Source organism: Leiobunum rupestre, chromosome 6 (genome assembly GCF_980474605.1).
Source record: "Leiobunum rupestre chromosome 6, qqLeiRupe1.1.hap1, whole genome shotgun sequence".
Classification (NCBI taxonomy): Eukaryota; Metazoa; Arthropoda; class Arachnida; order Opiliones; family Sclerosomatidae; genus Leiobunum; species Leiobunum rupestre.
This window is the reverse complement of record NC_143389.1, coordinates 42,454,183-42,470,834: the sequence shown is the minus strand read 5'-3', so window position 1 is coordinate 42,470,834 and position 16,652 is coordinate 42,454,183. Positions and strand designations below refer to the sequence as shown.

General features: G+C 38.6%; 1 protein-coding gene across 1 annotated transcript in view; it reads right to left on the bottom strand.

The window, feature by feature from the left end:
• Positions 1–13,343, bottom strand: part of Slip1 (SLo interacting protein 1) — a 234,660-nt gene extending 221,317 nt beyond the window's left edge. Inside the window, exons 1-2 of the mRNA XM_090179410.1 lie at positions 12,732–13,343; positions 11,599–11,682 (exon numbers count right to left, since the gene is read on the bottom strand). Coding sequence (XP_090035536.1) covers positions 11,599–11,682; positions 12,732–13,343 — 696 coding nt within the window. The remainder of the gene's footprint in view (positions 1–11,598; positions 11,683–12,731) is intronic.
• Between the last annotated feature and the right edge of the window lie 3,309 nt (positions 13,344–16,652).

Here is a 16,652-nt window from a genome sequence, read left to right as displayed (position 1 = left end):
ATTTATCTAATATTTACATTTCATATTATTGTCTTCGTCAGCTACACCACGACCACTCATAAATTGACATTTTGTTTTAAAATTATGTAAATTATCTAATATTTAAATGAGGCGAATAATAAACTACAACATATATAAATAAACCGACTTTGCGAGAAATGTTTTTGTGTCATAGCGTCATTTGTTCATATGTATACCTATTTCTCAGCGGTAAAAACTGCAAGTAAAGATACATTGCAAAACTGCAATAAAATAAATTTAACTTCAAATTCACGGATTATCCGTCTCTGTTAAATATTATTTTAGCATCTCATTCTGTGGCAACAATGGTATTTAAAATCTACGTTTACATTGAAATTACTCAATATTATCTTTTGTTAAGAAATATGAAATAAAAAAAGCAAAATAAGTAATAAAATACCTAAAATAAACACACCAAATAAATTGAAAACTACTGACAATTAATAAAAAAATTAAGAAAAACCATAAGAAACAATATACGAGTTAGTCAAATTAAATTAAATTAAATTAAATTAAATTAAATTAAAAAAACAAGATTGACAACTACAAGCTGGACCATTGGCTTAAAAACTGTTACCTGCGCCGGAAAATTAATGACACAGCAAAATAGTTACGCAAAAAAATGGCAGAAAAATGCGACCGCGAAACACGATTTTCAGCGGCCCGTGGAATCCTAGCGAGAGTAATTAAATTAAGAAGTGAGAGAGACGAGGGAAACTTACAAAAATAATTAGCCGCAAAGTCGGGAGGGAGATATCATCCTACCAACACCGATAGTCGCGGCCCTTACAAAGACGCGCAGACGTCACTACCCCTCTAACCTCAATCCCAATACCAGGTAAGCGACGGATTAAAACGGAGCTATAGCGTAAAACACGCGAAGAGAATTTCCGCCAAGATGGATGAAATCATGAAAACGCATTGTCTCCGCGGATACCAAAAAAAACAACGAAAGAGTTTTCTTGTTAATGCGCGGAAATTTAATTTAGGCAAAAAGTCTTTCAAGAGGAGGGGGGGCGCATACAACGAATGTTTTCACCCGTGAATGTGTTGATTGCTTTTCATTTTCGAGAAAGCCGAAAAGGAGCGAGGGTGGGGGGAAGGGTCCTTTCGGCTCTTTTTTCTCGCTTTCGCCTTAATTACGATCATCAAGAAAAAGAGGAGACGGCTGGAGACAGAATACTTTTATCATTGTCATCCATCTTCCGCAAAAACAATGGAACGGCGTCTTACTCTTCGACTCCCCTATTTTGTGGCTTCTTTTATATTAAGGTTATTAAGGGAAAACGTACAATGGCTAGGAAAAGGGGGATTAGCTTACTCGCGAAACTCGATAAAATGCGCAAAGAAATTGTAGCGGAATTCTACGTTTCTTGTAAATTAAAGATATTATGATCGTGTAATAAGGGATTCCTTCGAACACAAGGAGAACGCGGCTAGCCTTTAAACACGCTAAAGCCTGGTTCCCACTTAGCGAAAAAAACAATTTTCGCGCTGAAAATTGACGCTCGCGAATAAAATTTGCGATTTTTTTAAAATTCGCCGCTAAAATCGCGTCTCCGCGGTATTTAGCGAATGTTCTATTTCTTGACGTCCACACCTTGGCGATAAAAAGCTTCAGCCAATCAGAAAACGCGTCCCTCGATCTATTCCGCTCCCGTCCGTCACTTATTAGGCCTAGGTCTTTAGAAAAGCGGCTCAACCAACTTGATCAAGATACTGAAGTAAACTTAATTATCTCACGAATAGAATCGTTTATTTATTGAAATTATCAACAGGAACATCCATTTGGTTCATTTTTAACTGATGTTTGATGTTAGGCCTAAAACATTACTAAAAACACGCACGAGTTGTTTCCAGCGTTTTTAAATTTTCGCGCTAAAGTGAGAACCGCTTCCCCAGCGACCGAAAAAACGCGTCTTTTTTCATTGCGCGAAAATTTTATTCGTCTCGAAAATTCGCCAAGTGGGAACTAGCCTTTACGCAGTGTGGTGTACAAATTTCATTGGACGAATCTTTACCCTGAGCGTTTTACGGGCGGGGGGGGGGAGACAATTTCCGAATTTTCCCCTTCCGACGGCAGCAGGCGCTAAAGCGTCTAACCAATTAAAATTGTACGCAAGATAATGCACGACTTTTGACGGGTTGCTTTCTCCTTGTGTGGGGTGTTGTGTTTGTGGCTCCTAGCTTTAAGAATGTCAAGTACGCCTTTATGATCTGAAACACTAAAGCCTTAAATATTATTAAGAAATAAAATTTAGAGCCTAATTGAAAAACCACCATTTTATTACTTTTAAATCGTTATTTTCTAACAAAGAATGTTTCAAAAGAGTTCAAAACTTATCGTTGTGAACCGTCCTTAAAAAACAGATTTTACAAATCTTTGAAATAAAAATAATCGAGTTGAGTGCGAGTCTTAAAAAATTTCGCCATCATTACCAAATATTACGCCCATCATCGCAAAATCAATTCCCACGCAAGTAATTAAACTCGAGTGTTAAATACGTGAAGACCTATGGGTACGAGCAAAAGTAAATGAACCGAAGTTATCAGACTGCTATACTCCCCATGTTGGAGGCGTTTTCCTTATAAAGTTACATTTTAACCTCGAATTTGAAATTTTGCGCGTTTTAGGCCGAAAAAAATACGTTTTTGCTTTTATGAAACAATTTTTATACATAGAAATAGCTATACCTACAATTCCCCAGTGCAATTTATCGCGTCAAAAGACGGGGATGGAAATTTCTACAAATTTGTTAAGGGATTAGCTTCTTTATCCCTTTCATTATGGACTTTTCTACCTATTCACGTATTTAACACTCTTTACAATGCAGTTCATAGGTGGCTCTTATTAACTAAATATTTCGTATATATTATTCCCCACCACTCTCCCCCTATTAGGTTTTCCGTTGCTACGCCACGCGTTTTAAATTTTTTAATGTTAGGCTTATAGTTTATCTTTTCGGTGTAATTGACGGCTTTTAAAATTCATTTTGCGCGTGAAAATACCTCTACATGTTATGGTCAAAAAAGCACGCAAAGAAGGCTGTGTGCCCAAGACATGTACCTGTAGTGTCGCGCGCTAAAACGTCATTTCAAAATCCGTCAATAGGTGGTTCTTAAACTCTAAACTATTCTTAAAAACAAGACAAAGTAAATAATTCTTCATTTCCTCGATATCATGGCCAAGGTCATTGAACTTTCCAGTTAAATAGACCTTTTGCACACAAAAAAAAAGAAATAACACGTGATATTAAAAACAGAGAGAGAAATAGTTATGGAAGATGGCAAACGAATCGCGCGAGGATCCTTCTACTTCCTACTTTTTTTCACGCCAATAAAAGTTATTAGGAGTTTCCGCTGCTCAAAGGAAACCGCTCTCAGGCCCCCCCAACGCCATCACGGCCGCCCATTTCCAAAATCCTCAACCAACTTCGAAACCAAAAAAGAAATAGAGCGATGAGGGGAAGTCAAAAAAAAAGGGGCAGAAGGGAAAATCCCCAAAATGCATTATTCATGTTTCCAATTGCAAATTGGATTCGTGGCGACACGCGCTCGCCCGCGAATATCAATCAGGAATGCTTCAAAAGGATGACGCTATATCCAGCACAACATTAAACTCGCTCTTGGCGAATCTTGTTTTTTTTCGTTGGAAGGAGAAACAATCTTTTAATCCTCTTTGCCCCCGCCATACATGCTATTTCGTACGTTGCCTGTCAGAGTCGGAACGTGTGTTTCCACGTTGTACGACGTGTTCCCCAACACGCAACGCGGAGGGAAGCTGGATTATTGAATTGGGCCAATGTGGAATCTGCCGCCGAATTCCACTATAGAGAGGATATCCTTCGTATTGAAGAAAGGGAAAATATATTTGGCTTACCCGACTTAAATAGAGACTGCTCTTTAGGTTTTGGGGTGAGTTTGATTATTCGAAATGTTAAGTTAAAAGGAACCACCTATGGACTGCATTGTAAAGGATGATAAAATTAGCGAATAAGTAGATTAGTCCATTATAAAAATGGATAATAAAGCTAAACCCTAAACAAATTTGAAGAAATTTAAAAACTTACTAATAGCTCTAATACTAATTTTTAATATTTAAGCTTGGTTTCTCTATTCGGTGTTATAGTCGCAGCTCGCAAGCCAGATTTCCCGCACGGTACTGACGAGTCCCAAATAGGACGAAACCGGTCTACCGTTGGAATGTCTGGCTATTTTATTTTATTTTATTTAATTTTTCACTCGAAGATCTATTTAGTCCGAGTTTCGCGTCTTTTTGTTTGCTCGAAGACCTATCGGTACGAGCTATTAGTAAGTTTTTAAATTTCTTCTAATTTGTTTAGGGTTTAGCTTTATTATCCCTTTTCATAATGGACTAATCTACTTACTCGCTAATTTTATCATCCTTGATTATTCGAATATGTTTAAGGAAACGCAACGACTATGCAAGCAATTTATTGTTTCGTGAATTTACGGTATTCTCGTTTCGACACTTATACGCGAAAGAGATACTATTATATACTTTTAAAAACAACAAAAATCAAAATCAATTAATACCTACAATACGAGATTTGAAGAGATTGTGAATTTAATACCTGAGAGATCTTTTAAATCGATTGGTCAAAAATATTCTACGTACTTAGGTCCGAAATTATTCAATCATTTAAACCGTAATATTAAAAAATGTGCGAATTTCCGAAATTTAAAAAATTGAGTGGTTGTCAAAAATTGAATATTTTGAACTAAATAATTTATTTTACGTCTAACTTTTGTAACTTTTATTACTGTTTGTAACACTAGACCAATCCAGTTAAGTTTTTCTCTTTTGTTTTTTCTTATATGCTCTCTTTGTTTACTTTATTTTTTATATTTATTAACTATAAATAGCGATTATAACATATTCTTTATAAAATTATATATTTACCAATTGATAAATAACTTTCACTATAAATCTTTGTACATGAATAACAATTGTGAATAATATATACCTCCCTACCACGCACGAGTCTGTTCTCATGTGGTTTTCATCAATAAATCAAATCAAATCAATCAATCAATCAATTAGAAAAGTGTTCCCCGTCACAATTTAAGTCTAATTATCTTTGAACATACCTAATTTGACGAATAACAAGTCGATAAATTTTAGACAAAAAAAATGTACCCGAGACCAGGTTGAAGGGCTGATAACTCAAAATGTACTCATTCTAGAGTACCAAAATTTGCTAGACATACGCATCTGGTAGAGGGTCTTTAGAATTTTCAAACTCCGATGACCTTGAATGTCATTCAAAGTTTATCTCGTGAACTAATGGATTTAACGAAATGGTTAGAATTTAATAAGTTTTCATCATGCTGGTTTGAATCGGGTTAAAAACATTTAGACTTAAAATTTTAATTGACACCCTTTTTAAATTGGAACCATTTCACTAAATCATTGGTTCTCGAGATAAACTTTGAATGACGTTGAACCACAAATTGAAGGTCATCCGAATTTATAAATTCTAAAGTCCCTCTATAAATTAGAGGAAATTAGTGCGCCAAAAAAGGGAACATATGGCGCCAAAATAGTTTACTAACAATATTTTAAAAAAACACACATTTCCTGGCAGTCTTCGTACGCTACTCGGTCATGAAACGAAGATAACTACATTAAAGGACAATCTCAATTTATTATTTTAAGTATATAAAGGCGGCGTACTTCCAACGCTTATTGATTTTGGAAGACAAAAGAGAGCGTACCATCAAAACAACCACCGGCTAATAAAACTCTTTTCATCCTTCACAAGACGGTGATGAAATAAAAGAGAAAATATCGACTGCCGAACATCGTCCGCGTTAATTCGGGAGCCGCGTCGGAGAAGATTGAGATTGAGAGACGAGTGTCGAGCGTTGTTAAAAGAAAGGATAGTTTCAAAAACAGATTAAGCCCCCCCGCCCTCTTTTAAACGGATTTGCCTGGGCGTTAAATAGACTTAGGATCTCCGAGATTTTTGACGAAAACGAAAGAAGAAAAAACTAGAGCGTAGAAAATATATTGAGCCATCAGCATCATTCAAAACGCATCAAGCGCCGAAGAGAAAAAGCGAGCGCTGGAAAGTGGCGCTTTTTCATTCCGGGCTTAAGCCGCTTTCAGCGCGCTGCCAATCCATCAAGGGCGTCGTTAAGCCACCAAAACAAAGTCGAAGCGTAGCTGGGCCGCTGTACGCGCCGATTAAATATAAGCGGCTTCGTTGTTTGCTCATTCCCACCGAAGCGCGCGCGGAAACCGCCGGGCCGACTTAAGCTTTTTGGCTTCGGCACCGCGACGAGTCAACTTGGCAACGATTACCGGGAGCCGGGAATCCCTTTAACCGCGGACTTCAATTAAATTTAGAGCTTTCCTCGCTTCGTCTTCCGCTCTCAGCTTAATCCGGGACGGTAGGAGTCGGATAGAGGACGCGTTCGGAAAGAAAGGAAGACGGAGAACGGGCGAAAGAAGCTCGATCTCAGCGCCATCTGCGGTGGAAGTGAAGAAGCGTGGAAGGAAAATAGCGCGCGAGGAGGAAATCGGAAGGGTCACGCTTTTTAAAAAATTGCTGCCGGCAGCGGCAAAATCTCATTTGGCCTCTCACTCGACTCCGCCCCCCGCTCCATCCCCCGTCATTGCGCGAGCCTTAATTCGATCATTTATCACTTATAGCGTACCCTCTGTGCCGGCTCGAAGAATTATAGAAAAAAACACGCGGTAATTTGTTTACAAGGCGGTACTTAAAATGGCAATAGACACGATTGTCGGGTCGGAGGACAATATCGCGAGGAAATCGTATTTGTTTACAATTGTTATTTTCGGATCGGAGGACAATAAAGGTATGAAGATTGCCCCTCTTAGAAGTGGAGTGGTGGCGTGGTTAGCATTTTCGCCTCTCAGTAATAGGAGCCGGGTCCGATCCCAGCTTGTAGCGCTGGATGAAAACTCGCAGCTACTCCTTCCGCGTTGATCTAACCCATTGATTAAAGGGGTTTTCCTTCTAGTTCTTCATTTTCCTCTTCCATTAAAACTTGTTGAGTTTAACGGTAATATTGAGTGTAGGGAGCTGTTGGCTCGGTTGGCATGAAGGGCTTGCCATCACCCTCCTACGCAATTTAAATTGGCCACCTTAATTATTGACAATAAAGTCGCTAGATGACTTGGGCCTAAGGTGGTGCATTTTGTATTGTTAAAAGGAACCACCTATGGACTGCATTGCAAAGAGTCAGGCCCTTAGCTTCGGGGGGGCATTCGGGGGTGATGACCCTAAAAAATAAATGTTGCCCCCTCAAATGAAATTTCTATTTGCCCCCCCCCCTGCCCCCTCAATTTAATCCATTCCCCCTCAAAGAATATTCTCTGCCCCTTCATCTTTATTAGTTTTTTTTAAACTTTTATTCGTTGAAATTTTTCTTTTGGACCACTTGTCTTTGGCTAAGGTTTAGTTCGTTATTTATAGGTAACTATTTCTTAATAAAATAAAAGTTGTAGAATGGTCTGCTTCAGAAAGCAAGGTTTTATATTTGTTAAACACCAAAAACATTTCAAGGCGCCACTTAAGTTAATTTTCGAAAAAAATGTGCCCCCTCACAAAAAGCTACTGCCCCCTTAACGAAAGTTTTCTGGCTACGGGCCTGCAAAGAGTGATAAAATACGCGAATACGTAGAATAGTCCATAATGAAAAAGGATAAAAAAAGCTAAACTCTTAACAAAATTGAAGATATTTCAAAACTTACAAATAGCTCGTACCAATAGGTCTTCGAGCAAACAAAAAGACGCGAATCTCGGACCAAATAGCCTAGCTGATTATTATAATTATCATATGTAACATAATTACTCATAAGTATGCCTCTGTATAACATTTCCATTGAAAAAAATTCAATGAGACCTTGTTTCACGCGGAACATACATTAAGCGGACCCAAAAATGCAAAAATGCTTATAATCCTTGCGCTATTGAAAAGGTTACCATAGAAATGAAATCATGTGATCGCGAGGCACGAACAAAACTTGACATGGGCAAAGCCAGAAACGCGCGAGGTATCTCACTAACTTCCGTTTCCCATCAGTAAAGTTGATGACGCGTATTTCGTCACGGAATTGTAATTTACGTCATATCCCGTGAACAAGGTTTCATTAACGAAAATGTTTTTATGGCATACTTATGAGTGATTATGTTACATATGTAATTATTAATATTAAAAAAATATATATCCGTGTTGAATAGTAAATTCGTTGATCCACCCTAAATATAAAACTTTAAAATAAATAAATGAATAGCTAAACTTCGAGTGTACTCCACGTAAATATGAGCAAGTGGCCTTGGAAAAGTCTCCGTAGACAGTCTGGCGAGCGAAAAACCAGACGAAATCCCTGGACGACAGTATAGTCTCTCTCTCTATAAAGGGACAAGATGGAGTGACCCAAAATGGCCCTATTTATAAAACTGACAGAAGGGGTTTCGCGAAAAACGACCCTCTAAAAAAGAAGGGTCGCGCAGTCAGACTATGCCCTGTTGCCATTTGCAATCCACGTGTGCCCGCCGTGCCCCAAAACAGACCACCTTCTTGGTAAGCCCCGCGGAATAGAGAGAGGGCGGTCCTCCGGATCAAAAAGTCAAAAACCCTCCGGGGAACGGAGGAGAAGACAGGGGTTAAATCGGTGCCAGATTTTTCCGGCGAAGGGGGAAAGACGCGCTAAAAGCCTATTTTTGGGACTCCCGTTGAGAAGGAAACGAATCTGTCAGTCGGTAATTAAAGGGACAAGGGACGTTTTTCCCCGAGTATCAAAAAGTTTCCAATTTTAACAAGAATTTGTCGTACCCCGGAGGTAGAAATATAAAGACTTCTATCCGGAAAAATCTTGTACTTTTCTTTTAAACGTTTCGCTTCGGGGCGAAAGAAACATTTTAAAAGAAATAAAGAGTCCGTGTTTACGCTACCGTACAATCGGGTACGAAACCCGTAGACTTTACCATCTTCCTCGCCTTTAATTTCTCCGTCAGGTGAGCTCCTCTTTCATTTTGGAAGAGAGAGAGAGAGACGGAGAAAGATAAAAGACAGGGAGGACCAAGAGCAAAGATGCTCGGCGACTCTCAAAATCCCAATTAGGATTTTTCAGCGCTCCTTCTCGTAATTACCGAGTAAAGGGGGGTTTAAAATGACCCCCTGGACAAAATTTGGTCCCAATTAGCGTACAGACAAACGTGAGCCTTTGAATAAAAAAACGTTGTAATTATAAAATTCGATCTCGATCTTTTTCATCCGTCTTTAAACTAAATTCTTTAGATTGAAGTATCTGCCGCTTTTCGTTTTCACGCTGTCCGCTTAAAGAAAATATAGAAAAGGAATGGAGATCTTCTGATTTTGCGTAAACTTCCGGAAATGAGTAGCCTAAGATAGCAAATTTCTATTCCTCTGTTTATTTTCTTTCCTGTATACTTTTCGCTTTTTCTGGAACCTTTTACGCTAAATTAAACTATTCAAAGGATTCGCAAAGAGAGTAAACTGATAAAGTCTCCTACGCATCCAGAATGTATCTACTAAAATGGCTACAGGCCGTCATTCAATTGAAATTAACAATTTTCCATTTTTCCGCTAGCTGTTCAATATGCATCAATTAAAAAGAAATAAACTATATTTAAATCAATGCTGTTTAAATAAGATCCAATATACTATTTTACAAAATTTAATTGCTTTGGTAATTTAAAAATAATTATTTTCACAGGCTGTTCTTTAGTTCATTTTACCCTGACCATTCGCCACCACAGAATCGGAGTAAAATGAAGTCACATTGTTACCTTACTGCGAAATACCATGAACCAGCTAAAAGTATCTACGTAACGCGTGTGGGAGGTACAGAGACTCAGGGTTCGTACAAAATTTCCGGAATTAAATTCCCTGACATTTCCAGGTTTTCCCTGACTAAATTGCCAAATTTCCCTGACCATTTTTGTTGAATAAATTTATGTTTTGAGGTAAAATCTTGAAAAATGTTAATTATGTATTTTTAATAAATTTTTCAAACATTTATTTACCGGATTTGTTTTTGGGGTCATTTTAAGATTCCCTTACTATTTCGGACCATTTTAAATTTCCCTGACTATTCCCTAACCATTGGGAATCATTTTCAAATTATCTGACTTTTCCCTGACCTTTTGGAAACATTTTCAAATTCCCTGACATTTCCAGGTTTTCCAGGTATTCCAGGTCGTGTACGAACCCTGGACTACAGACGACGTAGCAGGCGGAAATGATAACGTCGGGGATGCAAATAAATATAACGGTCAACGTTGTCCCTAAAAATGCCAGCTTCTCCATAGAGGAAGATAGTTCCTCTATGGCTGCTCAGAACGAAAGTAACTAAATGTGGGTGGATTTTCACGACATTTAACAGATTCGGGATTTTTTCGTTGCGTTTGCATTTTTCCTTTACGAGACATTTTTGAAGGAGTGGAAACTTAATCCTTTGTATAAACATCACGCAAAAGCTTATTTTCCTTGGCATAGTTTACGGGATTCAACAGTCTACATCTTCCCACGGATATAATAATAAACAAATCTACGACTTCGTAAAGGTTAATTTAAACTTAAGTTAGGTTTAATCTTTAATTTGAAAAGTTTTATTTTAGTTAGGTTTAAGCGAGGGGCAGGTCACTTCCTTGATTAACGACGCACCCCTAGAAAGATTAAATTCGATTTAATCGTGATTATTTTTATTAAATCACGTTTAATCATGATTAGAATGTTTAAAATTGATTTAATCATGATTAAATGATTAAATCTGATTAAAATGATTAAACCTGATTAAAATGATTAAATCTGAGTAAAATGATTAAATCTGAGTAAAATGATTAAATCTGATTAAAATGATTAAATCTGATTAAAATGATTAAATCTGTTTAAAATGATTAAACCTGATTAAAAAATTATATCGTGATTAGAATGATTAAATCGTACTTTAGTTTTGATTTTAATGATAAATTCTCGATTCGACCGATTATATTGATTAAATCGTGATTAAAATGATTAAATGTAATTAAAAAGATTAGATCATGATTAGAATGATTAAATCTCGTGTAAATGATTAAATCCTGATTAAAAAGATTAGATCGTGATTAGAATGATTAAATCTCGTTTAAATCGTTATTAGATTTTCTAATCTTTATTAGATTTTTTTAATCTTGATTACCCTGATTTAATCACGATTACCCTGATTTAATCATTTTACTATGATTAAGACGCACCCAAAATGGAAGTGACCTGCCCCTCGGGTTTAAGAAATGTATTGCTTAAGGCTAAAATAGTGTTCACGTTATTTTCTCCGACATTCCCGGTGCTTAAACTCTCTAATTGGAATCGCGACTGAATCGCGTGGGTGACAACCGCAACTGGGTCTCAAAGTGTATAAGTTCAAACCCTCCCAGTTGCGTCTTTAAAGGTTTCGCGGAAACAAATACGATAACATTCGTAAACCAAATAAATCCGACAGCTAATAATCCGTTTACTTTAGAGGCTGGTTCTACAAACACTCCCAAAAATAATAGCGGAAACTCTTATTCCAAAACCTACCTCTTGCGCTGGGACGATAGAAAATCCTAGATTTCCATTTTCGCATTTGCCGACTTCCATTACGAAGATCTCCTCCTTGAAAACCTACGAAAAAAAAGCGTTATTTAAAAAGAGTAAATACCCTCGTTTTGACCTCAACAAACCCTCCTCCCGTAAATCGTTTCGTATAAAGAATATCGCGTTACACATCATTGGAATTCAAAATGTTCCCGACATGGTTCCGGATAATTAAACGCATTTTTACGACGCAACAATTCGAAAGATTATATATAGCGCCGCTTGTCTCGTTGTCCGTACAGCTCGAACCCCCCTCGCGAACTTTGAGTTTATTATTTCGGTGTTACAGACTCGATGGTTTTTATTGCACCATCAATTCGACCCCCCCCCCCTTCCCTTCGATGGTTCCCCGCCCCTTATAAAATCCGGGTGCGAAAGACGGGTGGCCTCTACTAAATCTGCCGGCGACCTTCGCCTAAGAAATTCGAAACCCCAAAATCGCACACCCCCGTCTTTACCGAAAAAAAGAAAAAGTACAAAACATTTTATTCCCGCGTCTCATTCTCCGCTCTTTAAAAAAGGCAACGTTTGGTATCGAGGAAGGCAGCTGAATCGAAGAGCAAATGAGCGAGCAGATTGCTTTGGTTTTTTTTTTCATCTGTCATTTTTTCACTAGCAAAGAAATAAGTGTAGTCGCGATAAGACAGTAAATCAATAATACGGAAGTTGACAAGTGATTTAGCCGGTATTTCAAGTACTATTCGTTACGACTGGAAAACCAAAACAAATCTACAAATCCCCATCGGAGAACTTCAATCACATACGACTAAAAATTGCGGTTTTTTCTTCTCGGATAAATAGTCCCCGAATATTATCATTTTAATATCGGAAATTACGTGAGCTAAACAACGTAAATCAAAGAGAATCCCGAGTCGATATAAATCACGAAATTTTTGCCTAAAGGCTGGTTTTCACTGGGGAAAAAAACGCCACAACGGTGACAGTCGACGCAAAAATATTGCATTAGGCCTAACGGGAATTTTTCGCGTCGACGTTCACCGTCGTGGCGTTTTTGCCCTAGTGAAAACCAGCCTTAATTCTCGCGGGCGATTGAAAGGGTTTAAGTCGTTACTTACGTCATCTTGTAGGGATCTTCCAAAACGGGAATTCTGATTATCCCTGACCAGATCTCTGAAAACGGCGGCTTGTCGGACAATCTCGCCGTGCAGAGCCGAAATTTGGGTCAAGAGGGCATCTTCTCTTTCGCCGAAGAAACTGGCGAAACGGGTCAACTCGTTCTCCAAGTTACTGATCTGATCTTGTTGGATTTGAACCAACTTTTGCAGCGATTCGACGCAATTGTGATGGACCGCGGGCGCTTCTTCCGGCGCCAAAGAGACGCCGTCCTCCTCCTCCAACTTTTCCACCGTCGACGAGAGGTCCCTGGTCGAGGCCGAATAGTTCCGGTTGGGGTTTCCCGACCCTTCCGACTTTCGACCTTCGCTCTTGATGATGTTGGTGTCGGAGCGGCTCTTGGTCGCCGAGGCGCTGGCGGGAGGTAAGCGCGGTGGCGACACCCCTTCGAAGAGGGCTGCCACGGCCGAAACCGAAAGTTGGTCCGGATGACGCCGCCTGGCGTCATCGGTTGACGGACTGCGCTCGTCACTCTCGCGGGAACGGTTACCACCGATCAAGGAAGATATTTGTCGTCTACCGCGAGATTTGTTCACCGGGGTATCCGGCGCCATTTCTTCAATTACGTGGTAAAGGAAATCACGCACTTTTTTTTAGATCAATCGCCCACGCGGTTCTTCAAACCGCCTTCGCTCGAGAGAACACAAATGACACTTTTGATTCGAGTTTAGCAAACTCCAAATGCGTCGACAGTCCCTCGATTCAAAGCATATCTGTACACGCGGTAGAACTACAAGGATTTCATTGACTTTGCTTTCGAATTAAGGTCGTATTTTAGCGCCGAAATGGGCAACTGCGAAATCGGCCCGCGCGCGTGGAAAGGGAACTCTGGAGACGCGCGAAACTCGGTCCTCTTCGCTTGGCAACCCAAACAAAAGTGATCCCGCATCATTCTCGCTTCCCTTCTCTCTCTCTCTCGGAGCTCGGAGGGGCAAGCTCGCGCTCCCTTCTCGCGGGGGCTATCGAAGTTCCCTCCGTCCCCCGCCTTAACCGCTTTCTCTCTCGCTCTCCACTGCTGCAGAGCTTCCGTCGCCTCCCCATCTCTCTCTCTCCCTTTCACGCGCTGGCACCCACGAGATTGAAACGAGCCCCCCGGATTGTCACGTGCCAAACCGTAGCTTCTCCCCTCCCCCGATCCGATACAGTCAGACCCACCACCTCGACGACCACCGACCAACGAAAATCACTCGTGGGACACATTCGAATACCCCTCTATACCTTTTCTCGGTCTCGAGTTTATTACGTAAATAACGTACCAGATCTCAATAAGGATACATTTTCTAACCACTTCTAGACGTCTAACTTATGCTTCTACCCAGTGGCGAAATGTATCAATTGTCAACAAATGTATTTGGACGACGCCGTTTGTACCTCGATTTGTACGCTTACTATCCACGATATTACATTTCCTACGCTATTCCCAAAACATTACTGAAACCGCCACTCTATGGAAATTATCTTTGTCAAAGATTTATACGAAACTGTAAAGTTTGATAAATTTAGTGAAAAAAGTACGAAACGTAATAGCACTCCTCGGTGAACTGTACGATCCAATCCGCAATGCGCGTGCCAAAATGCCAACCAAGCTATTTCCGGCAGAAGTAAAAAATAATTAAATTGAAGCAACGGATATTGTTTCTTCGTTTTCTCGGCTGGCAGCAACCGACCGATAACGGGCCCGCGGAGGACAACAAGAAACGTCATCGCGATTTCCGAGAGCCCGACCGAGGATAGAGAGGTAAAAAGCCCGACATACGCTCCAACGCCCCTAAGAATCCAATTTCCAAGACGAATTACTTTTAGGCACCCAAGTTTTTTCTCGCCCGCTTCCAACAATTCCTTACTTTCTCGCACCCTCCGCGAGACCATCGTTTTTTCTCTTTTCAGCATCCGCGAGCTAGCAGTCAAAACATCCATCACCCAAGGCGGCGCTGGCGTCTTCTATCGGACGAACTCGTCATTCTTTCACCCCAACCCACCACCCTCCGTCGAACCATACCACCTCCTAGTGTCGCTATAACTATTTATTCTCAGCTTGAATAAGATATTTTCCGGCAATCACGCTGCTAGTGCTGGTTATAATTTGGACTCCTCCCCCATTAAAAATAGGTCAATCACTTCCGGTGACATTTTTTCGCGCCAAATTTCAAACGACGCGACGGGAAGCCCTCCCGCGGTTCCCAAAAGTGTCTGCCGCTATAATCGTAAGTTTCGCGAATAACCGACTAAAAATACCTAAAAACCAGTCTAGACAACTGCTCCAGGTTTTATCGAAAATATATCTGTTTACGAAAATGTCCTTCTAAGTTTAAAACTTCCAAAAGCCTCGCGCGTAAATATTTAAAAATCAATACGTAAACTGTCAGAAAAGTAACATCGTTTTCAGTGTTAAAACTTCAAAGATTTCTATTCCAAAATATAATTTTGGAAGTAAGATTTCTTTGTAGCGTAGATCTTTATGTAAAATATTAAAGCGTTAGCCGCACGAAAGAAATTGGGATCATTAGAAAGAGTATATTTTGATAAATGGCCACCGACAATTTCATAAAACGGTTCATTAGTATAAAAATAATATTTTCCGTATGTATGACAATATTTCAACTGAGCACTTTCGCCACATAAAAGGATTGCGTGATAATCGCGCTCTTTTAAAAAATATAATACCGACAGATTTCTGAATCATAAACTTACCTTTGCTCTATAAATATTTCCATTACCTCCGATAAAAGGTTTTAAATATTGTACGCTCTTAACATCATCTTGATTTAGTTACGATTTATCATTATACCGCTGTGAGGTATGGGAATTTCAAAAGTAAATCATATGGTGTATCAGTGGCGTCGCTGAGGGGCGGGGGGGCGGTCCACCCCGGGTGCCACCCGGTTTGGCGTTATTAGGGGGTGACACCCGACCGTGAAAACACACACTATAGAGACTAGTAAGTAGCCCACCATGATATCCGCCCCGGGTGTCACCCATGCTAGCTACGCCACTGTGGTGTATGCCAAAAACTCAAATATGTCCAGATTTCCGTTCTTTAAAAACTGTTATTTACACTGGTATCTAATGTCTGATCCTATTAGTGAAATGATACATGGTTAGCGTTACATATGCGTATATATTATACATATAAATTATACATTTATATATTATACATATTTATTATACATACATGTATTTATTATACATAAATGTATATATTATACATATTTATTATACATAAATGTATATATTATACATATTTATTATACATACATGTATATATTATACATATTTATTATACATACATGTATATATTATACATATTTATTATACATACATGTATATATTATACATATTTATTATACATACATGTATATATTATACATATTTCTTATACATACATGTATATATTATACATATATACTATACATATAGATTATAAATATATATTATACATATAGATTATACATATATATATATATATATAATCTCTATGTATAATCTATATGTATAGTCTCTATGTATACTCTCTATGTATGTATATAAATATATATATATATATACATATAATATATGTATGTATTATACATACATATATTATACATATTTATTATACATACATATATTATACATATTTATTATACATACATATATTATACATATTTATTATACATACATATATTATACATATTTATTATACATACATATATTATACATACATGTATGTATTACACATACATATATTATACATATTTATTATACATACATATATTATTTTCCGGAAAATTAACAACTCTAATTGCTTTGTTAATTGCGCGCTTGCTAGTAGCGTCATAACTAAGCCCCGCCTTGAAACGGCTGCCATGACATTCATTTCCCCT